At 34.8% G+C, this 24,388-nt stretch overlaps 1 protein-coding gene across 1 annotated transcript in view; it reads left to right on the top strand.

The window, feature by feature from the left end:
• The window catches only part of LOC117694310 (sex comb on midleg-like protein 2), a 71,435-nt gene that overhangs the window by 7,895 nt on the left and 39,152 nt on the right, over positions 1 to 24,388 (top strand). The window contains 5 exon segments of the mRNA XM_076918581.1: positions 1,901 to 2,144; positions 11,127 to 11,209; positions 12,766 to 12,826; positions 17,407 to 17,493; positions 22,665 to 22,753. Coding sequence (XP_076774696.1) covers positions 1,901 to 2,144; positions 11,127 to 11,209; positions 12,766 to 12,826; positions 17,407 to 17,493; positions 22,665 to 22,753 — 564 coding nt within the window.

The following is a 24,388-nucleotide window of genomic DNA, read 5'->3' as shown; positions in this document are numbered from 1 at the left end:
TGAGAACATTTATTCTCTACACATTGAGCAGTTGATTGATAATTTCCTTTGTAGTACAGAGGACTTTTAATTTCATGAAGTCAAAATTGTTGATTGTTGTCTTTATTCCTGGATGACTGGAGCCCTATTCAGAAAGTTCTTTTTCCTCAGCCTATATACTGAAATGTATTTCCACTCTTCTAGAAGTTTCAGAGCTTTGGCTATAACATTGAAGGTTTTTTTTTTTTTTATTCATTTGGCATTGATTTGTGTGCAAGATGAAAGAGAATGATCAAATTTCATTCTTCTACATGTAGATAGCCAGATTTCTCAATACAATTGGTTTAAATAGCTATACATACACCTCTAGTGTATGGCATCATCATCAGAAATACATCATGTAGCGGAAAGTACATTTAATTATAACCTAGGTCCTCAGTGCTCTTTCAGTGATCACTGTGTCTGTTTTTGTCCCAGTACCATGCTGGTTTTACTGCTGTGGCTCTATTGTATAATTGAAATCAGGACTAGAGACACATCCAGCAGTGGTTTGTTGTTCTTTAATTGTTAAGGATTCTTTAGCCTTCCAGGGTCTTTGGACTTTCATACCGATTTTAGGATTGTTTTTTCAGTTTCTGTAAAAACAATCATGTCAGAGTATTGGTAGATATTGTATTGAATATGCAGATTGTTTTTGGTAGGATAACCATTTTTGTGATATCAGTCCTACCATTCCATGTGCATAAGAGTGCACATAGGAATGCATGTCCATTACTCGTATCATCCTCAGATTTTTTCTTCAGTGTTTTAAAATTTCACTGTTGATGGCTAGGTTTATTTAACCATCAATTCTAGAGATTAATAGTCTGACATAAAGTTGTGGTCTTGACTTCCTTCTGATGACTCTCTTTGGCCTGTAGGTACTGTGTTCTTGTGCTTTCATGTAGCCTGTATACGTGTTATTTGTGTCTTGTCCTACTTTCCTGTGCTTAAGGACAGTAATGTTATATTAGAATTATGCTCTGTCCTTATTTTAACTAGTTACCCATTTAAGACCCCATTACACCTCAGGAACAGCATAGCCCACAATCAGCTGAGCTATCACACATCAATCCCTTAGTAAAATGAATTCCCCATATCAGCCACTAATTAAGAAGTCAGGACAATCTTATAGAGGCATTTTCTCAACTGAAGTTTTCTCCTCTCAGAGGACTCTAGCTTGTGTCAAGTTGACATAAAACTAGTCAGGACAAGTTACCTTAGTGTGTGTGTGGTGTTTGTTTTGTTTTTTATTGTTTTTGGTTTTGTTTGTTTTTTTTTTTTTAGTCTTTACGTCATTTACTATGTTTATGACTGACATTTTTAGGCTGTCATAAATGGGTATTTTTCTGATTGTATTCAGCATGCTTATTATTGTAGTTATGCTTTAAAAGTACTTATTTTTCTATGTTGATGGTGAATTTTACTATTTTTCTGGTAGTGCGTATCAGATCTAGAAACTTATTCTTTCATACATGTTTTCAAATTTATTGGGATATATGTTTTCAAAATATTCTCTAATGAATCCTCTGTACCTTCTATCTTTTGGTTAACTTGGCTGAGAGTTGTCAATCTTGGTTATGTTTTAAAAATAAATCTTTGCACTCACTCTGTAGACCAGGCTAGCCTCAAACTCAAGGCATTGCTTTAAAATTGAATTAAAGGTGTGTGCCATGACGCCTGGCCTAAAAATGGCCAAATAAATAAATAAACAGTTCTTTGCCAGTCTATTAATCTGAGCACTGTAGAGGGAGAGGAAGGTGAATCTCTGATTTTGAGGCCAGTCATGTGTTCAGAGTGAGTTCCACGATGGCCAGGGCTGTACAGAAAAGCCCTGTGTGGAAAAACAAATGTCTTGTTGATCACTTGTATGTATTTTTAGGAACCACCACGTCCACCCCAAAATAATTTTGTAGTTGGGATGAAGATTGAAGCTATCGATAGAAAAAATCCATTTATGATCTGTCCTGCCACAATTGGAGCTGTCTATGGAGATGAAATTCATATTAATTTTGATGGATGGAGTGGAAAATTTGATTATTGGTGCAGCTATGACTCCCGAGATATCTTTCCAGTTGGATGGTGTCGCCTCACAGGAGATGTATTGCAGCCACCAGGAAAAATTGGTAAGCTAATACTCAATTACATGTTCTGTTATTTTAGATCTGATTTAATGATATTGTGTTTAATAGTGATGGTATTAGAACTTGATGTCAAATTGGAATGGCAGACTGGTAATACAATTCTTTAGTGTAGGTAGTAGAGAAAAAGGAAGATTCAAATTAGGATAATTAGAATTTTAGAGAGTTCTCCAGGAATCTCTTTTAAAAACTTACCTTTAATCTTCTTTTTTTACAGTCTAGTCTTTATCCTGCTCCTGGTCTACCATGCAACAGTTCCTCATCCCATTCATCCCCACCCCAGTATTCAAGAGGATGTCCCCACACCCTCCATGCCACCCCACCCTGCCTCACCAGGCTTCCCCATTCCCGGGGTCCTCAAGTCTCTTGAGGGTCAGATGTGTCTTCTCTCACTGAGGCCAGATCAGGCATTTCTCTGCTGTGTATCAGCTGGTGTATGCTGCCTGGTTGGTGGCTCAGTGTCTGAGAGATCTTGGGGGTCCGGGTTAGTTGGGACTATTGGTCTTCCTGTTTACCATGAATATTATGTCCCAGTTCACACTAAGAATATGGGGAAAGCCAGAAGTCATATTTCGAATGCTGGAGCTGTGTTATTAAAAACATTGAGTGGGTATATGAGATAGTTATTTTAAAAATTACCTTTGTAATTATTATTGAGTTGAAATGTATACATAAGTTCTGGGGATATAGCTCAGTATAGAATAAGTGCTTAGAATGCAAGGTTGAACATAATAAGGATTAAAATATATTTTACATGGTTCTGTTTACATTTTAAAGGCAAACTGATACTTTGATGTTCTCAAGTAAGATCTATGAAATAAATAAAATATTGACTCCATGGAGGCTTTCATAGATTTCTGTTCAGTTATTATAATGTTCAGCATTTATAATAGTTTTTCTAAATTTAATACTATGATTATGTAGGTATATTCTTTCAGAGAAATGTCTCTAAGTAATCATTGCTGAGATTAACTGGCCTTGAGTTTAATACAAGCTTACTGGTGGAATCAAATTTAAACATAATTAAAATTTACCCCACTACATGTTACTTCCATCATTACACAAAAGGATTAAATAAGTAGGTAAGGTATACAGAGGAAGTTGGGAATAGAAAAGGGCTTTTATCTATGTTATTCTTGTAATTGAATGCTTTTGTGATTAGCACATCCCATTACACTAGAGTAATACATACCAGTTCCTTGCTGCTTCATCTGTCAAGTAGGCAGTAATGGGTAATTTTGGTAAATGTTTTTTGTGATGCAGATCTATATATGATATTATATAGATCTACATATGATAAGGTAGCCAAGGCATATTATCTGCCTTCAGGAAATTTATCTTCCAGTGGAAGAGAAATAGGCTGGGGCATAGTCCTGTAAAAAATGACAAAAATAGAAATGTAGGACAAATATGAAAGTAACTTAAATTCTGCAGAGAATAGTGATCGAGTAAAGAAAAGCCTTAGAGAAAATATATGATTATTGCAAGAGAAAAAGAAATTTGCTGTACAAACGGGTATAGGTAGAATAGAGATATCCCAAGATACAATGTTGACTTTACTCTGTAAACTGATATTTTTTGCTTAAGATATCAGGTGAGATTGGAATGTGTCATTGAGAATGCTACTATCCTTCAGTACCATTTTTTCTTTTATATTGAGCTACATCCCCAGCTCTGTAGTAGTGGCTCTGATTCTGGTTTTTGTGGTGTTTGTTTGTTTTTGTTTGTTTGTGGTGATAGTGAGTATTAAAAATTTAAAATTAGGATTTTGGTTAAAGTTAAATGGTGTTATTCAGGTATAAGCTTATATAAAAGTTCTCAGCATGTTTTAAGTTAAACTAGCCTTAAATTTAAGTTCAGAAAACTAAGTATATTAAATATATTTTTGATTTTATCAAAGTGCAATCCCATCATGACCTGGACAGTACATATTCCTGTGTGAAATATTTTCCTACAAATTGCAATTTACTTCTACATGCATTCAATCATGGATGTACATAACTGACTTAACCAGATTTCTAAGTTGTTAGATACTGAAGTAATTTTTATATTCATGGTACTAGATTAGATGTTATAAGTACTTTTATGTACATATATTTACATACTTTCATATTTGACACAGTAATTTTTCTTGAAGTTGAGAATGGTTTTGAAGCTGGCAAATGGTCTTTTCAGGAAGTCATACTTACTTTTATTACCCTCAGAAATAGGTAAAGTTATTTTTCTCTCTGCTGTCCAATCTTTGGGAAGATGTTTTTAATTTCTTTATTATTATATTTTCAGATCATAATTTGCTAGAGTATAATAAAACTTTTTTGCTTCCATATGTTTTGGGCATTGATATTCCTTCTGTTTTACTAATTTATTTGTTTCATTTATTGCATAGCTCTAACCCATGTCCTCCAATAAAAACATTTCCCCAGTCACTTGCGTTATTATTATTATAATCTTTTTTTCAACAGAAATTTTATTGACTTAAATGTTTCATAATTTAAGGACCTTATTGTTAACTAATTTCAAAAGACATAAAAGGATACTAAGCTAATAATATTTCATTAATTAAAAAATTTATATTGTTTTTGAGTATTTCTTAAATATAATTGAAATGTTTTTCAGTTTTATCAACAATTGCTTTTCCATAGCATTTAAAGCTTTGGCAAATAATAAAAATATAGCTGCTGTTTTTAGAGAAGTACAGTGAACTATGAATGGGACTTGATTTGTATAATAGCAATAATTCTCTTTTTGTAAAACTGAACACTTTTATGATCAGAAATAATGAAGTTTTAATTTGACTTAGCAAGGTTAGAGAGTTTTGTTCCTTTTCCTTATTTATCCACATTTTCTTTTCCTGTCTCCTGTATGACACTATGTTCTTTCCAAGCCATCTTTGATGTCATAATCAAATTTTCTTACAACACAGCCAATGTAGAGTATCTTGTTTATAAAGAGAAGAGTTGCACATATGTTAGTGTGCTTAACAAATTGGAGGTGACAATCACACAAGTGAAAACAGGGCTTATTGTAGATTATCTTTTAACAGTTTATTTGATCTCACTGTTTTCTTTTTCAGCTTGTGTCTCACATTCCTATATCTTCTACATAAAGTATTCTTTACATTATTTCCATACTGGTAGAATTTTAGCAATTCCATATAAAGTACTGTTTATTTTTCATATATTATCCTCCTCACGTCTCCAGAATGTTACATGAGTTCATTACCAGTCATTACAAATATTTAATACAGGAAAGAACAAACACAGAATATTCCAGTGTTTTAGGATCAAAACTGAAATGACCCTTACTTTTTAAAAATGAATGCATATTTTTTTCTCAAATGGTGACATAGCATTTGTTATTGGATACATTAAGAGAAATTAGATTCTCCTAAAAAATATTGTCCAAGGGGCTGGAGAAATGGCTCACTGGTCAAAGCACAGGCTCCTCTTCCAGAGGACCTGGATTTTTTTCCCAGCACCTACATATCAGCTCACAACCACCTGAAACTCCTTTCCTAGGAATCTAACAACCTCTTCTGTCTGCTGAGGGCACTATGCATGGCATACACATTATACACATGCATACATGCAGGCAAAATCTACACACAAAATAACAAAAGTAAAGATTTTTTTCATCAGTATTTTTTGTAAAATTATGAGAATATTTTAGCAAATAGTTCTATTGTGAACCTTTGTACTTTGCTTTAACAGTCCTTAAGTACTTTAAACATAAACTATGTAAATGAAATTTGAACTTAAATAATTCCTAAACCAACAATTTCTTTATTTTACTATATACTGATATATTATTGATTATAATAATAGCCTTCATTTGTGTGAAGTTGTTGTCTTCCAATATGATTCTTTAATTAATTGTAACATTGTAGACCATCTCAGAGAGCAGGAAGCAAACTTCCACATGATTTGAGCCTAATATTACAGGCTCTCTAGGGTTTGGAGTAATTCCTTCTACCCAAAAGGAAAAGTGGAGGATGGAGAAACCTAGACTCAGCAGGGTGGAGCTGTGCATTGCTTTTTCATATGCACTGTTCCTCAGGGTAAAGTAAAAGAATAATGAAAATGAAAAACATAATTGTCTTTCAATTAATTGCTATTTCATTGAAAACTTATGTGCTTTGATGCAAGAATGCACAAATTCTGTTTTTTTCTTAATTAAAAATCAAAGAGAATTGTTATCTAAATTTGATCTTCTAAAAATGTATAGCTCATTCTTCTATGTAGTCCTTTTCTTATTTTGGAAAAGTAGCATTTAGCATTTTTCTCCTTAAGTGTTCAAAGTTTGTCTCTCAGGAAGTATTTCTCATTTTTAATTTCCAAATAAGAAACAGCTTTATTCTCTGCTCCTTTTTCATTATCCCCCTCAGCAAAAAGTTAGAAATTATGGCTGCTATTTTCTTTGTTCAGAGGAGTGTCTATGTTCTACAACTTATGCTTTACCTCCTTAAATGTCAAAATTAAGATTTGTATACTTCATTTATTCATTCATTCATTTTACATCCCAGTATCAGTCCCAGTGCATGCCCCCCCCCCAAGCTGTTCTCCTATCCCCTCTTTCCCTTCTCCTCTGAGAAGGACAAGACCACCCTTGGGTGTCACCTCACCCTAGCACTTTAAGTCACTACAGGACTAGGTACATCCTCTCCCACTGAGGCCAGACAAGGCAGCTGAGTTATGGGAACAGGGTTCACAGGCAGCAAGAGTCAGGGACAGCCCCAGACCCAGTTGTTTGGGGACTTGCATGGATCCTGAGCTGCACATCTATATAAGTGTTGGTGGTCTAAGTCCAGACCATGCTCAAGATTATATGCCTTTTAAAGCATGCCTTTACCAACTTCATTATTGTAGGACTCTATGTGTTTAAAACTGGCAGTAAGTAGATTTTTTTCTAGGTAGATCAGAGAATGGCTGATGTGCAAATAATGAAGGCAGTAAAAAGTTTCAAGACAGATTTGATCATAATATAGATTATGCAAGTTTCAAATTCTCAAAGAATAATGTTTAAACAAAGTTTAAAGAGTGTCAGTCTTGTTGGACATCTTCTGAACATCCAAATTATCATTTAGTTTTTTTGCTCTTAATGTGAGATTCAGAATAGGTTTATATACTTAGTACATTAAACATTCTTTTTGTTAGGTATATCTTGCTAGAGATACTGTCAATTCAAATGGTTAACTAAAAATGTATGAAATTTGAAGCATGATATTTTTTGTTTCATATGAATAACATGGATCAAGCATTCTGATTGTGTGAAGAAGAGAGCTATCATGTAAAGAAATAGATTGTAATAAATAAAAGACTTCTCTGATTTAAATATTCCAGCTAAATAGTGAAGTAATTACATGCATGCCCTATACTTTTACATCTTACTTTGTTCTGTGTTCTGATATATTGGAGTTCTCATAAAGGCTATTAAAAATGTCTTGGTTAAAGGAACATGTGGTTAAGCAGGGAAAGCTTTCTTTCATTGTGTAGACACAATGGATTGGTATATTTGTATATCTTTTCATTTCCTTCCAAATTCTCTGACCAGGGTAACCTTTTGATCCTTCTCTGAATGCAAGAATGAAGGGAGTTCCAGCAGGTGACTGATGATCCCTTTCTCAGCAGCTCACAGACAATATATAAATTATATTACCAGCTCCCTTTATCCATTCCTTTCACTCCCCCTCCTTAAATCAACAAGGCAAATAGCTCCATCCCCATTTGCTAGAAATTCAGGCTTGCTCAGGCAACTTGGGCTTTGTTGTTGAGTCTTTTTCTCCATAAATTCAGTTTCAGTCCTGGTAAGGAGTAAGGCTATGAAGTGGAACCTAAGTCACCTTAATGGTAAATACAGCAACAGCTTGTTTTTCTGGAGTATTCTTAAAGGTAGGAATTACATTTATATTGTAACTAATGTCTGCTGAAATAAATCTATTGTCTGCTTTGTTAGTTTTTATGCAAGATAACCCAAATATTACAGTTACCCCAGACAGTCCTGCCTTAAATACTACTTATTGGAACTTTTATCACTATTATTTGAATAGTCACTTTGAAAAGTTGTTTTTAAAAGATATAGAAAAAAAATAAGTCTTTGGTTATTTCAGCCATAAAAGTCTTTGTATTTTTAAAAGCAAGCAACAATGTGATCATTAAAAACATTTAGTTGAAAATTTTATGAATTTTCTGCTGTAGGTATATGACTATAAATGAATTTTCACTGTCATTAAATGAGACTTACTAAATTTTGTACTATGGAAATCAGAATAGCATTTTGCTGATTATTACATCAAAATATGTGTTTGCTTTAGTTTCATTAGCATGATAGAAGTCAATTTTAGAAATTATTCAGTTAGAATAAAAAATACTATGATTTCAAACTCAAGTGATTTTTAACACCTTATATTGTTAGGTGTATTTCAAATTGACATAAAATGGCTTTTTTTGTTTGTAAATTCTTCTAAAATATCAAAGGTCTAGAGATTGTACTTTTAAAAATACAGCCAAACATATATTAGTTGGAGTAGTTTTGAAATAAATAACCATCAAGGAAAGTATTTTCCAATAAGCTGATGCAGTATTTTATAAAGCCACTGTGGTCTGTAAACAGAAAACACATACACAAATTATGACTCTAAAATCCCTCTTAATTATGATTGTGATTCCTTACTTACTGAATTTATTTTGCTTTTTCTAGGCTGATATTTATGAGACATAACTATATAGTAGGATTGGAAAAGCATGTAAAATTTAAGTTAGATCTTATTGTAACATAGAATGTATGGCAAGGAGGAAAGGGCATTCTCTTTTGTTTCTCAAAGTCAAGATCTCACTGTGTGTGGGCTGAACTTGAACTTACAGAAGTTCTGACCATCTCTCCAAAGTTCTGGGATTATAGACCTCAAGAACCATTCAAGTTTTTTTTTCCTTCTATAACCTTTTAAAACATTAGATCCACAGCCCAGCTTTAAATAGTATTAAATCAAATCTATAGATACCTGTCTTACCAAATGGTTTGGTCTAGTTATTCAGGCATAATGTTTTAAGGTTCTTAGAAATAACATTCTATTGCTTCCCAAATGTTAGTGCTATATTTGACACTCTCCAAAACAAAGTATTTTAGATGAATTTTTGGTTTTCTGAATGAATTATTAGATAAAAGTCACCTTTTATTAGGCATTTAAGTTATTTTTAGTATTAGAATATATGTTGTTAGTTCTTAGAGGGACATCTACTTAGATCATCAAAAGAGATTCAGGAAGAATGACAGAGGAGCTAAGGTCCAGATTTCTTACTATTATTATAGTAGTAAAGTGTAGGTGATAGACAAGTGAGAAGTGAGTATAAATCTTCTAGAATTCAGAAGTTGATGCAAGGCCCACCAAGTTTTAAAATAAAAACTTGGACAATTGCGACTAATTTTAGAAACTATTTTCCATCATAGCTTAGTTCTTTTTCTGTGTAATAGTTTGTAAATAAATAATAAACAGTTGAAAATGAAAAGGGTAGGAGAGAAATTTTTTCTTGTTGAGGACTCTGTAGAAAAGTAGAAGATAGAGTGGAAAGCTGGTACCCAGAAGTCTTAGTCAAAGAATTATATGTAAGAATCTGTTGAATTGGGGTATATATGTGTAAATGGATGGCCAAAATGTACAGACAATTGTCTGGTCCTTGGTGCTGGGACTCTTCACCTTCTTCTATTCCAGTTATTCTTAGGGTAGAATTTTCAGTGTGTTCTAGATTTCCTGGATGTTTTGTATCAGGAATATCTGTTTATTTAGATTTAAGATTTTTTTGTTGATAATTTATTATATAAACTTTAGAATATTTTAATTGATACTTGGAATATTAGTTCCCTAAGCTCATGGAGACCAACTGGAGACAACAGAACTTGTATTGCATTTTGTTTTTATGTTTATAGAGTTGTATCGATTTTTATTTACTTAGATATTCTTATTTTTTATTACTGTAATTAGTAGAAAATTGTCAGAAAGAAATTTTCCAAATATTTGGTTCAATTTTTTTCCCTTGAAGGTCTATAAATGTTGAATGTTTCCCTTGAAGGTTGAAGCCTATAAAATTGAAACTCAGTTATTTTTATCCAAATATTTACTTTGAGTCAAGATAATTTTTTATATCAGTAAAATCCAGGGAGGAAAACACTAAACATTGGCTTACTGAGAACAAATTGATGCTTGTTTTACCACTACATTAAATTGTAGTCCTTTGAGGTTTACTTGTAAACTTTCTTACATGAATAAAAAAGTACTTACCCTCATTATTTGATTCTGTATTTTCAGATCCTTTAGAGTTTGGTGCTTTATATTGCAATATTACCATATTCATCTCTAATTTTACTGATTTGTCTATTATTTGTTTTGGTTAGTATAACTAAAGGTTTATCAGATTTTATATTTCAAAGAAGTAAATATTGATTGTTTTTTGCTTTCTGCTTCAATAACTTTAGGGCTGATCATTTTCCCTTCTGCAGATTTTTAGTTTGCTTGTTTTTTATTTTCTAAGACCTTCAGAAACATAATTAGATAGTTGATATCTAATTTTTAATATAGCCACCCTTATCTGCAAAAATTCTATCTTTATATCAAAAGTGTGTATGATCTCAGCAATAAAAATATTTTATTAAGAATTGGTAATGTATACTATATAAAATAAAATTTTTCTATTAAAGAAATTGTTAAGGCATGTTTACTGGAATATCTTTTTAAACTGTTAATAGATACACAATCTGGCAAGTTATCTTCACATAAAATATTAATAGTGTAGTGTCTAAATTAACTGGAAACGTATGTATCACATGAGAATGACTGTAGTCTTTTTATGACAGCACTATATTAGAGTATAAATTATTATAATAATCTTTAATATTAGGCATTAATATAGGAATGTAATTTGTTCTAACTTTTAAGTGCCCATAATTTTTTATTTTCCATTTGTTTTCTCCAAAAAGTTCCAAAAAGACCAAGGAAAAAACCAACAACCAGACAATGGAGATTAAGAAACGCTCTTTTGGAAATACAGAAGCAGCCCCAGGTGATTTTCTCTCAATATGATTTCTGTCCATTGAAGAATAGTGTAGACCTTTCTGTTTCAATAAAATACAAAAGGTAGACCAATGTTAAATTGCTAGAGATTTTCACTGTGATGAGTAAATGATGCTTGTTACTACTTTTGAGAGAATTAGACTATTTCCTGATTATATGTTTTGATATACCTAAAACTTAAATTTAAGTAGCACCTTTGTTTAAATATTTGTATTCCTTTTTGAATGCTTTCTTTCTTTTTCCTTTTTATTTGATTTTTAAAATTTGTTTAATCTTTATTTACACTCCAGATTTTATCCTCCACCCAGTCCTCCCTCTGAGGGTTCCATATCCCATGTCTCCTTCCCCCCTCCCCCCCATCTCCACAAGGATGTCCTTACTCTCCCATCCCTCACCCCCCCACCCCACCAGACCTCTCCACTCTCTGGGGCCTCCAGTCCCTTGAGGGTTAGGTGCATCTTCTCTTACTGAACCCAGACCTGACAGTCCTCTGCTGTATAGGTATTGGGGGCCTCCAATGTATAGGTATTGGGTTGATAGATTCTGCTAGTCCTCCTTACAGGGTCTCCCTCCTTCTCAGCTTCTTCCAGATTTTCTCTAATTTAACCACAGAGGTCAGCAGCTTCTGTTCATTGGTTGGGTACAAATATCTGCTTTGCCTGCAAATATTCAGCTGCTTGTTGGGCTTTTTGGAGGACAGTCATGATAGGTCCCTTTTTGTGTGTACTCCTTAGCCTCAGTAAAAGTGTCACGCCTTGGGGCCTCCCCTTGAGCTGGATTCTGCTTTTGGCCTGTTTTCTTCAGGATCTTCTCCATTTATGTTCCTGCAGTTCTTTCAGACAGGAACAATTACGAGTCCAAGTTTTTGACTGGGATGGAAACTCCATCCCTCACTTGATGCCCTGTCTTTCTTCTGGAGGTGGGGCTCTACAAGTTCCCTCTCCCCACTGTAGGACATTTTCATCTAAGGTCTCTCCTTTTGAGTCCTGAGAGTCTCTCACCTCCCAGGTCTCTGGTACATTCTGGAGGGTTCTCCTAACCTCCTACCTCCCAAGGTTGCGTTTTTCTATTCTTTCTGCTGGCTCCCAGGGGCTTCAGGCCTTTTCCCCATCCAATACCTGATCATGTTCTTCTCTTCTCTGCCCTGTCCACTTTCTCACTCAGGTTCCTTGTTTCCTTTCCCTCCTGTGATTGCTTTCTTCTCCCTCTCAGGTGGGAATTAAAACGTTCTCATGTGGGCCCTTCAGCTCGTTAACCTTTTGATTTCTGTGGAGTATATCTTGGTTATTCTGTATATTTTTTTTTGGCTAATATCCACTTTCTTAGTGAGTACATACCATGCATGTCCTTTTGTGTCTGAGCTACATCACTAAGGATCCTATTTTCTAGTCCCATTCATTTTCCTGAAAAACTCAGGATGTCCTGGTTCTTTGAGAATTTGTTACACTTTATTTTGATCATATATTCTCTTTGCTCCCAATTCCTCCAGGATCTTTCCATAGCTCACTGTTCACCTGAATTCCTGTTTTTCCTGCTATTAATAAGGAGAAAAAACCTTCCCTGGTGGTGTATGCCCTTAATCCTACCACTCAGAAGGCAGAGGCAGGTGAATCTCTGTGAGTTCGAAGCTAGCCTCATCTACAAAACAAATTGCAGGACAGCCAGTGCTGTTATACAAAGAAGCCATGTCTTGAAACAAAAGGAGAGAAAGAGAAGCACATACAAATAGGGGTCTTATATGTATTTTCAGACTACTCTTGAACAGGTCTGTCTTGGTGTGATACTCAGTGTTATTTCCACTGGACAAATCTTGTCTCTCATAAAGCTGTACTTAGCTAGGGCTGAGAATTTGTTTCTATTTCCCATTTCATTCTAAGATTTTGTCAGTTTTGACCTGCAATTTTACAGTTCGTTACAATCTCTGTGAGTTCATTTGTGCATCTCTTCTGATAGGTCTGGAAAACCCTGTCTCCTTGAATAATTCTACCATCTCCAATCCTTCTTTTATGCACTTTCACATAGATTCCTGAGCCTTGATATTAGTGGTGTGATACAGGCATGCCATGTTTTGTTGAGTAATCCAGGTTCTCTCACTTTCTTCATGCAGTCCACTTATAAGTTTCTTGTAGGTCTCTATATTCGTTACCATCCACTGAATGAAGTTTCTCTGATAAAGCTTGAGGGATGCAAAGATCAATGCATATGTCATTTGGAGTCATTTTATTGTATTTACCAGTATAGCAATGCTACATTTTTCTCCAGAGCGGAAGTCCTATCTTGTCATAGGTATTGTTCTCATTGACAATGTCAGTTATAGATTCCATTTCATGGGATAAAAGTCTTAAATCCAACAAAAAACTGGTTCATTCCATAACAGTCTTGTCACTATTGTGCCAGTTAGCATTCCTTGGAAGTAGATGGTTATGATAGCTCAGAGGGTTCATAGTTGTTTGAGACTGAGGATTTTTTCTTCTGGTAGTGTCTGTAGTACATTTTCATACTGTGAACCTTAGCCAATAAGTGTGATGTGAAGCTTCAAGTTGAGTACCAGCTGGGTTTTCCATGTAACATGACATACGTATGTGATACTTTCAGAAAATTAAAACTTCTTTGTTAAGTCACATTTATGAGTAGCAGTTTCTTGTTTATCCTGGCTAGCTCACGAGTGAAATGAGATATAGACTATAAGATTTATTTAATCAAGCTTTTGTGGCACAGTAGCTGAGCAGTTATTAATCTATTTTAATCCTCTAATCTGACTACCTCTCAGCCCAAATCCCCAAGATGTTTGCATTTTAGTATTCATCTGGCTCTCTGTGCTCCAGGTGTTGTTTCATGGTATCTCTGGAAGCCTCTCCATGTGGTGAATTCTCTATTCCCACCCCCCCCCCCCGTGTCCCTTCCTGGAATCTGAAGTCCAGCCTTATTCTTTCCCCTGCTCAGTTATTGACTGATCAGCTCTTACTGACAAATAAGGGAATAAATGGTGAGCAATGTTTACACAATCTTTAGACAGGAGATTTTTAAAATAAGCATTACAATTTTCTACCTGGATTTGTCATTTGCTTTCCTATACTTCTCTCCCTTCCTCCAACTCCTTAAATCTCAATTTCTCTGTCACCCTCTTTCTCTCTCTCTCTCTCTCTCTCTCTCTCTCTCTCTCTCTCTCTCTCTCTGTATACTCTCCATTAGTCATACTCTTACAGCACTTAAAAATGTGCCTGTGAACATTTGGTTTGCTATATAAGTTTATAATTACACAAATACGTGCTTTGTAACTGGTGATTGATTCCCATTGAAGGAGATGAGTTGTAATTCTCACTGTCCCCCATCTGGCCTGCCACTCTCATCTCTAAGCCATTCCCTCCTTTTTCTCCCTTTCTTGGAATAGTGCTCCACTGATTTCAGTTTATGATTTATTCAGTTTTTCTTTGCCTGGATATTTTTTGCAGAACTTCTGCCTGATAAATTTTGTATCATAGTTGCTGAGACTCTCATTCTATCTTTGAACTGACTTAATTTACTTACCTGCTTATTTACACCCACTTTAAGGTTATTAATAATCCATAAAAGTAGTCTTTTGAATTCTTTGTCAAAATTTTACCATGCTAGCATCTTGGATATAGTTATGTAGGAATTAGGAGTGTAAAATTATCTTTTACAATTTATCTGTACATGTGCATCTTCATGCATGCTTTTGCACATTCCTGCATTTACAGAGACAGAAGGCAATCAGCAAATGCAGTTTCAAGCAGTTGGGAGTTACTTGATATGGGTGTTAGAATCTGAACTCAAGTTCAATGGGAGGGCTACTGAAAGTACTTTGAAATGCTGAACCATTTTTTCAGGCCCAAAGATAAATTTAAGATGGTGTAATGGAACATGTAAGCTCACTTCCAGAGACAGCCTTTAAGCTTAGTATAAAAGTAGAGGTTGGAACATTCACTGACTGGAACAGAGAGACATAGAGGTGGGAACTTAAACAGAAGAAAGCATTGTCACATGTGAATATACTTAGAAATCAGTTGAAACTAGGATTCTTTCATAGAGGTTAGAGAGGATAATACAGAGGGCCATATCCAGCCCTTGTCATTGTCTGATGAGATTGTTTTTTATATTCTTTGGTTAGTTTTGGTTTGCTTTATTTTTAAAACACAGAAAGAATGTACAGACATAGGATCATATGTAGTCTTCAGATGTTTACTGTCTAGCTCCTTTCCAAAACAAATTTTTTTTCTTGCTAAGCTGTATTCTGTTGTTTCTGACTAGAGAAGTAGATGAGAATGTGACTTAGGGGCAGTAACTTGAGTCACTGCTCAGGGGTGACATAGGAAGGAGTACTTCATTTTGAAGTATTGGTGGAGGTAAACACTTTTAAAAGTTGGATTAGGTGTAGAGCAAAGCCAGAAGAAACCCAATGGATTGAAATAGAAGGAATTATTGATAAACTTCTCGGTGAGTGTATAAAACATGACCAGATCATCTGAAGTTAAAGGTAACAAGTAAGTGAGTTGAAGTCCGGATAAAGGGACACTGTTGTCTTAGAGATAGAAGAAATCCTGAAATTTCCAGGAATAGCCATTTTCAGAACCTTAGCTGGAATCTTTAGTGATAATGTCAATGTTATGCTCTTGGTGCTGGTCACGTCCTGAAAATGATGGCAGGGAGACAATGTTAAAAAAAATAATGTGAATAATATTACTGGAGTTCTAAATGGAGACATATTGAACCAGGAATGTAAGGTAGTTGTTTAAAATAAAAGTCTGGTTTTTATATGGGTAAATTAGTTGTTAAGGAAGGGTGTAGTTATATTGACAGTTAACTGATTTTATATTTGAAAGAACTTTCTTTTTGAACATGGAGTGTAAGGCAGTTGTTAAAAGTGAAATAATAGTCTGGTGGGTAAAGTTGAAGTAATGGTGAATGAAGGGTAAAGTTACAGTAGCAATTAAGTTTTGTTAAATAATTTTAAAAAGTCTTTTATTGTTGAATATCGACTACATCCTTTTCTGTGAACAGAAGGAGTGGCATAAAAAGGTTCCAGAAAGATGGGACAGTTGTTTTTATGTGTCCTGTTTATTCACATGATATATACGATATTTTCATCCAGAAGAAGCAATTTTGTAGACTGTTTTATATTATGAAACAAATTCTAAAAAATGAGTAACTAAGGTTTGAATGTGTATGTTTCTTTTTTTATGGGATATTTTACTTATATTTCAGATGCCATCTCCTTTCCCCATTTCTGCTCCCTAGAAAGCCCTATCCCATGCCCCGTTTTCCTTTTTGCTTTTATACAATTTTTTAAAATGTTAATCAAAGGTTTTATAAGTTTGGTAATGCTCAATCAGAAGTGTAACCCAATACCCAACCTAGATATATCAACTATCTTTGACTGGTGGAGACACGTGAACATCTGCCTCCATGCCCACCCTCTGTTTCTCTCTCTTTCTCTCTCTCTCATCACCTAGCTTCTCCTCTTTTTCTCATCTCCTTACACCTTCTCTTCCTGTCAGTACTCCTTCCCCCTTAGCTCCTCCTACATATCACCCTTCCTGTTAAAACTTTTCTCTCAAAATACAATTAGAGCATAATTATGCTAATTTGTGCCACTGAGGTACAAGACAGTCCTAATACCCAGTCCAGCATATTGTTGACTAAACAGAATCTCTGTCATCTCTCCTAACTAAAACACTTAGTTTTGAACCTGGCTTTTTGAAAACCTATAGTCTCATAGCCAATCCTGGCTATTTAATTTGAGAGAAAAGATCAGAGTGGATGGTTTTCAACTGACATTCACTCTAAAGCCAAGAATGTGTATATTTCTCACCCTGCAAAGAAATTTATTTAGATGTAGTTGTTTTGCTAAGTAAAATTAGTTTTTTTTTTCTAGTACTGAAATTGTGAAGGGATTGATTGTACAATTTTTTCTCTTGTTAAACTATTGATGATAGACACAAGTGACCTGGAAGGTATTCCTTGCAGATAATACTAAAGTTGTCAAAATTGGGCCAGCAGGCAACTGGATGCTGCATATCACTTGAGCATGATGGTAGCCTTTTGTTGACAACACTATAGGGGATTCTGTGTTTTATTATAAGAATCTTTATTATTTGGCATATATAAAAGAACATAATGTGTTTTTGCTTTAATGTACATCATTTTGTTTAATTTCATACTTCCAAGAAGCTGCAGAAAAACCTGGGTGCAGTGTATTCACCAGCACTTTGGGGGATGAAGACAGAACTTTGAAAGATGACCAAGCAGCTCCAGGTGATTGCTTTTTATTTTCCATATTGATTTACAAGATAATTCCTGCACACTGAATCATGGTGCAGTGTTTCAGAAGGAATGACTCTTGTGTTTTATGAAGTCTATAGAAAGTAGCCCAAGATAATTTGGGCACAAGTTTTTAGTGTTCTAGTCCAATGTTCCTGGTTGTTTTAAAGCATCCTTTTGGAGAATTAATACTATTTTCTAATCATATGAATTTTTTCTGTGTGTTAATCGTTTATGTAGCAACATTGATTTAAATTATTTTTGTTTAATGCTTTTATTTATTAGTGGTTGTATAATCAGTTTTACTACACTGAAGAAAAATAGGCTTTCCCTTCCGCAATAGCTATCACTTCTTAGATAGGGGTGGGATCTGTGCCCATTTCTCTGCTCCATCCTGAGATTTTGTTAGGCTTGAGTTTGTACAAGGCATGTGCATCTGCTTTGTTGTTTTTAAAAAAATGTTGTCTGATGGAAGTCTTTTTCCAGCTCTAGTTCAACTAACTCTTTCTGCCTGTTCTTTTGACATAGCTTCCTGAGCCTGGAGGGGAGGGGTTTGAAATAGACATCTCACTCAAGGTTGAGCACTAGAGTCTCTTGTTCAGTGCATGGTGTCTACTTGTAGGTCACTGTTTTAACTACCAGCCGCTGTAAGGAGATTCTCTGATGATGCTTGAGTGATACACTGATCAATAGGCATAGCAATCTGTTATAGGAGTCATTTTATTTTTATGTTCATTCAGTAGAATCATACAGGTATGATTTCCCTTAAGGCTCTGGACCTATCTAATCATAGATTCTTGCTAGTTTAACAGTGTCAAGTATGGGCTCCACCTAATGGAGTGAGCTTAAATCCAGTCAAAGAGTGTTTTCTTTTTAATTTTATAACATCTCTGCTATTTTTGGCACCAGTGTATTTTGCAGGAAGGTCCATTTTGTACATCACAAGGTTAGTGTATGAGTCAGATTGACCTTAGCACCTCTGATAGTGTGTAGAACCTTTTGACACTATGAAACATAGACAGTAAAGGTAAATCTTAGTTCAGCACCTTTTACATTTTTGCATGTTTTGTGACTTAAGTTTGTAGTACATTCCCCAAATTAAAACTCCCTTGAGATTTTACTGTGAAATTTTAGTAAGGAACCAATAGCATTACCAGTAGCCTGTAGTGTTAGTGGAGAAGTCTATGGAACACCATTGACCAGCACTTTAGAAAGTGATAGCCCATTTCTAAATCTGGATTTTTTTCTTACCACATGGTGTCTTGGAAGGGGCAGGTGTCCTTCTATGACTCGGTCACTTTATTTTATTTAAGCATACCTATTTCCGGGAATTTCTATTGTAGTAGATTTCCATATGACATTTCTGAAGGCTTTCCTTGTTAGATATCCCTCCCCACAATTCCATCTGTTCTTAAAGCCAATTCCCCACCCCATTCATTACATGTATTATTATTTTTGGTATGCATGATTCAGCTTTATAAGTATTCCTTCGACCACTGAGTTTGTTGCAGGTCCTTTTCCTTATTTATAAATGAATTATGAAACCCGTAATTCAATCTCCAAACCACCAAAAGATATGATGTATGACACTCAAAGTGCTTGTTTGTCCTGCCGCACTCATGGTCTTCATTCACATCTATATCTCCTCCTCATTTCAGCATGGGGCCAGTGGTCAGCTTGGTTTTAAATTTTGATTTATTCGGTTTTCTTTGCCTAGCTCTTTTTATTTAGAATTACTCTTAGGTTTAGTTTCTATGTAAGCTACCTAGTTTCTTAGCCTATCTCTGAGTGGACTGTGTGAATTTATTCTTCTGCTCATTGAATCAGATGGGAGATCATTTATCTGGACTTCTGAATTCTTGTACCATTTAACTCTTTGGAGACTATTGAGGTAGAAACGTAGTTTCTTTTATTATTTATCTGAGTGTGTGTGTGTGTGTGTGTGTGTGTGTGTGTGTGTGTGTGTGTGTGTGTATCTGTGTGTATGTTGTAGGTAGATGCAGGTATCCCTAGAGGATAGAAAAGGGCATTGAATATTTCTGGAGCTGGAGTTACAGGCAGTTAGTTGTGATTCATTTGGTGTGGGTGTTAGAAGTGAACTCTTATCTTCTGGAAGGAAAGTAAGTAACTATCTTAAGATTCTTGCCTTTAAGTTGATGAGGATAATTAATAGCTTTGACTGTGGCCTGTGGTGTTAGGAATGGTTCTCTAAGACATCTTTAACACTTCAAAAAGTGATAACTGAATTCTTGTATTAGAGGGTATTTTTGGTAATATGTGTTGTTTAATTGAGCTCATTTCCCTGCATTACATAACCACTTCACTTATAATTTTTATATATGTGTATGAATATGTATGCTTCAGGAGATTTCTACTGTAGTCAGTTTCTGTATGACTTTTTAAATTTTTTTCCATATGATTCTGTAAGAGGCCTTTTTTGTTAGCTATTCCTTCCCACCTTCATACCTCTAATCTCTAGCCTCTTTAATTCCTGTGATTTGTTTTTTGTTTTTAGTTTGCCCTACAGTATTAATCTTACAGATATGCCTAAGTCATTCAGGTTGTTGCAGATTCTCTTCATTACTCATTGATGTGCTGTGCAACGGATGCTTGCTCCTAAAGAAGATGAGATGTGGCACTCAGACTGTTTAGCCTTCCATACTCACCACCTTTGGCCTATATCTTATCCTCCTCCCTGCTTGGAGCCAGTTGTCTACTAAGTTTTGTATTTTGATTTATTGAGTTTTCTTTTCCTAGATACTTGGTTCATAATTACTCTGTTCTGTTTTCTATATATGTTGCTAAGTTTCTCATTCTCTGACTGAGATGACTGCCTGAATTTATTTATCTATTTATCATGTGTCTTGCAGGCACATGGCTATCATAGCACATAGTATTAGTAGACAGGCCAGATTGATGATTGCTTTTCTCTTCTGATAGTACCTTTTATTAACACCATGATTCCTAGCTAGAGGGGGCTTGGAGTTTAGTACCAGGTATACTGTTCCATGGCCTAGATAGAAGCTTGTGGTGTGCTCAGATACTAAAACTAATTTGAGATTCTTGCCATGAAGTTTTAGAATGTAACTAGTTAGTAGCAATGGCCTGTAGCAGTGATTCTCAGCTTTCCTATTGCTCTGAGACTTTAATACAGTTCCTCATGTTGTGGTGACTCCAACCATAAAATTATTTTATTGCTACTTCAGAACTGTAATTTTGCTATTGTTATGAATCATAATTAAATAGCTGATATGCAGGATATTTAATATGCAACCCCTAAAGTGATTGAACTGCTATCATAGAGAACTTTTGGCCAACACTTATTCACTGGTATCTGGCAGAGGGCTTCTTTGTTTGTTTGTTTGTTTTTAAGTGCCGTATCTGATTTTGATGGTGTCCTTCCAGTACCCAGTCACTCTATTAAAAATATTTTTATATGTGTGTATGTTTACTCTTCGGGACCTTTCATTTGTAGAAGGTTTCCATAAGGATTTTTGCATTGTACATCTCTCCCCAAATTTCTTCCTCTGCCCTTACCTCCATCCCTGTTCCCTTTAATCCACGTATTTTCTTTGGTTGGTTGGTTGATTGATTGGTCTACAGGCTATAGCATTAAGCTTATGCCTATTGTCATTGGTTTTCTTCATTATTCATAGGTATGCTTTGCAACTGGTAATGGCCATTGAAGGAAGTGAGGTGTGAAAGTCAAAGTTCCTGCTGGGCTCTTCACACTCCAGATCTTCAAACCTGTACCTCCTCCTGCCTTTCCTTGGACCTATAGTTCATAGGATTTTAAATTAGTATTTTTTTGCCTCGATTTTTTGAGATAATCTTTCTCTCTCAACTGAATTTTGTATGGAAATTGTTAACTTTCCCATCCTTGCCCTGAGCCTTTTTGTATTTATCCATTCAATTGAGAACAACTTGAGGTCATTAGTCATCTTTAAAACTGTACTTTTGAATTCACTGTCCAACTATTTTTACTATTTTAGTAACATAATTATTTTTGATTGAAAGCATTGTTTTCTCTGGCAGTAGAACTACAAGCAGTTGTGAGCCACTTGATGTAGATGTTGGAAATGAATTGTGATTCTCTGGAAGGGTAGTCAAAATCATTCTTAACAGCTGTACCACCTCTTCAGCTCCAAGGAATGTTTTAAGATTGTGTAATAGAATAGTTATTATCTTTACAAAGACAGACTGTAGTCTTCTTGTAGAGTGTTGGATCTTTTGCTGAATGGGACAGAGATAAAGATGGAGGATGTGAACTTAAGCACAGGAAAACTTTGCAGTTTGGAAATAGATTTAAAAATCAACATCCTGAAACTGATGGCAGGAAGATAATGTAAGAAAAAGCAAAGTAATTAATATTACTATAGTTTTTTTAACTAGAAGTTTTAAACCTAAAGTGTAAGGTAGTTGCTAAAAATGAAGTAAGAGTCTGGTCCATATAACATAAATTAGTTGTAAATGAGGGATAAAGCTTTGGTGCCAGTTAAATGATCTTACATTTGCCCTGGCAACTGAGGATGGACTATGTACCTTTTGGTGAGTAGTATAAGTGGAATTAAAAGGCTGTGGAAAGATGGGATTTATGCTATCAAAAGTCCTGTTTATGCAGAGTCTTTAGTCTTTCGGTAATGAAGAAAGAAAGCAGTAGACTGTTTCAACTTCAAAAATATAAAGCCTTCAAAAAGCTAATATTTGAGCTTGGAGTGTGTATTTGTGTGAGTGATATCAATACCTGCAAATCATTTTAATTATAATTAGTATTTACTAAGTAAAATTCATTTTTCCTAAAACCTAATTTTGAAACCATTGATACTGATATTTCTTTTTTTAACTCTTTTTTTTGTACTTTTAGAATTTATTTGCAGTTTTCTTTTTTTTATTAGATCTTTCATTTACACTTCAGATGCCATCCCCCTAAAACATAACTAGGTGGTTATCTTCACATAAAATAATTAAAATTATCCAAACTGAAGTAACAGGCAATTAGAAACTGTGTAATGTGAGCATGATGGTAGCCTTTGCATGACACCACTGTAGGAGAGTATATATATTTTATGATAACAAGCTTTAGTATTTGACATACATACAGGAACATGATGAGTTCTAGCTGTAAATCTACATAATTTTTATTTTCATTTTATACCTCAACAAAGCTGAGAAAAAACCCAGGGACAGAGGATTCACCAAACCTTCGGAAGATGAAGCCAGACCAGGGGGAGATGTCCAAGTAGCCCCGGTGATTGTTTTTTTTATTTATTTGTAAGATGATTTTTGTACCTTGAATAATGGTATAGTGTTTCAGAAGGAAAGACTTTTCTGTTTTAAGGAAGCAAATGCAGAAAGTAGCCCAATGATAAATGAGTTTTTCACTGTACTAGTTCAAAGTTGCTGATCATTCTAATAAAAACATTTTGGAGCGGTGGAATTAGAATATTTCTTGACTTTATGAAATTCTAATGTATGTAAAACCTCACTTATGTGGCACCATTGTTTAAAATTATTTTATTTTTCTTTGTTTAATGCTTTTATTTTTTAAAATTTCAGGCAATGTATTTTGATCACATTCTTTTTCTTCTCCCAACTTCTTTCAAATTGTGTTGCATATCACTATCTCTCTGACAGTATTTTATTTCTCTTAAAGATGAGAAAAATATAAAAATAGGAGTCTGGTTTGTATTAATCTCCTACTTTTGAGCATGTGGCCTGTCTTAGTGTGTGGTTTATATACTCAATGTTACTCCATTGAAGGAAACTGATTTTCTTTTTCTAGCAACTATAAATTCTTGGCTAGGGCTGGAATTTGTGACCCCTTCCCTTCCTCTATGCTGGGGTTTTATGAGGCGTGAGCTTATACAAGACATGTGTAGTCTGTTGTGGTCTTTCTGAGTTCTTACATTCATCTTCTCTGTTTGTGAGAAAAGTTATCTGGGCAAAGTCTTTTTCTGCCCGGCCTTCATCATTCTGCCTGCTTTCCACATAGTTACCTGAGCTTTGAAGGGAAGGGTGTGATACAGACATCCCATTTAAGGTTAGGTACTCCAATTTTTGTCAGTTTCTGAAGGTTGACCAATTGCAGGCCTCTTTGCTAATTACCATTTACTTAAAGAAATGTCTCTGATGATTTTTGATTTGAAAACACTTTTGAGATCATTAATCATCTTTAAAACTAGTGTCATAGGGTTTCTAATGATGTGATAAAATACCATCATCAAAGCATCTTGGAAAGGAAAGGGTTATTTGGCTTACTCTTCCACATTACTGTCCATCTTTGAAGGAAATCAGGACAGGAACACAAACAAGGCAAGAGTCAATGCAGAGGACATTGATGGAGTACTGCTTCCTGGCTTGCTTAGCATGTTTTCTCAGCCATCTTATAGAACCAAGACCACCAGCCCAGGAGTGGTCCCACTGACAATCACCAATTAGTAAAATGCCCTAAAGGCTTGCCTATAGTATAAACTTTGGAATTATTCTCTCAATTCAGAAATGTCAAGTTGGCATTAAACTAGCCAGCACAACTAGACTTCTGAATTCTTGTATTTTGATATTGATTTGTATATGGAGGAGTAAGGACCATAAAATTGTTTTATGTTTTATAGCTCTACATCTTATATACATTTCTACATGTATGTTTTTGTACTAAACGTACAGTGTCCTCAAGGCAGAATGGCACCTTAGATCCTCAGGAGCTGTAGTTGAAGTGAGCCACTTGATAAGTGTTGGGAATGAACAAGCACTCGTGATGCTGAACTATACTCACCAGCAACCAGGAATATTTGAAGATGATGTAATATAATGGTTAAGGTCTTACAGAGAAAGCCTAATCTAATAAAGTACAGTTTTGGATCTTTGCTGAATGAAGCAGAAAGAGATAGAG

Source organism: Arvicanthis niloticus, chromosome X, assembly GCF_011762505.2.
Source record: "Arvicanthis niloticus isolate mArvNil1 chromosome X, mArvNil1.pat.X, whole genome shotgun sequence".
Taxonomy (NCBI): Eukaryota; Metazoa; Chordata; class Mammalia; order Rodentia; family Muridae; genus Arvicanthis; species Arvicanthis niloticus.
Note: the sequence above shows the minus strand (reverse complement) of the source record. Positions and strands in the feature narration are given on the sequence as shown.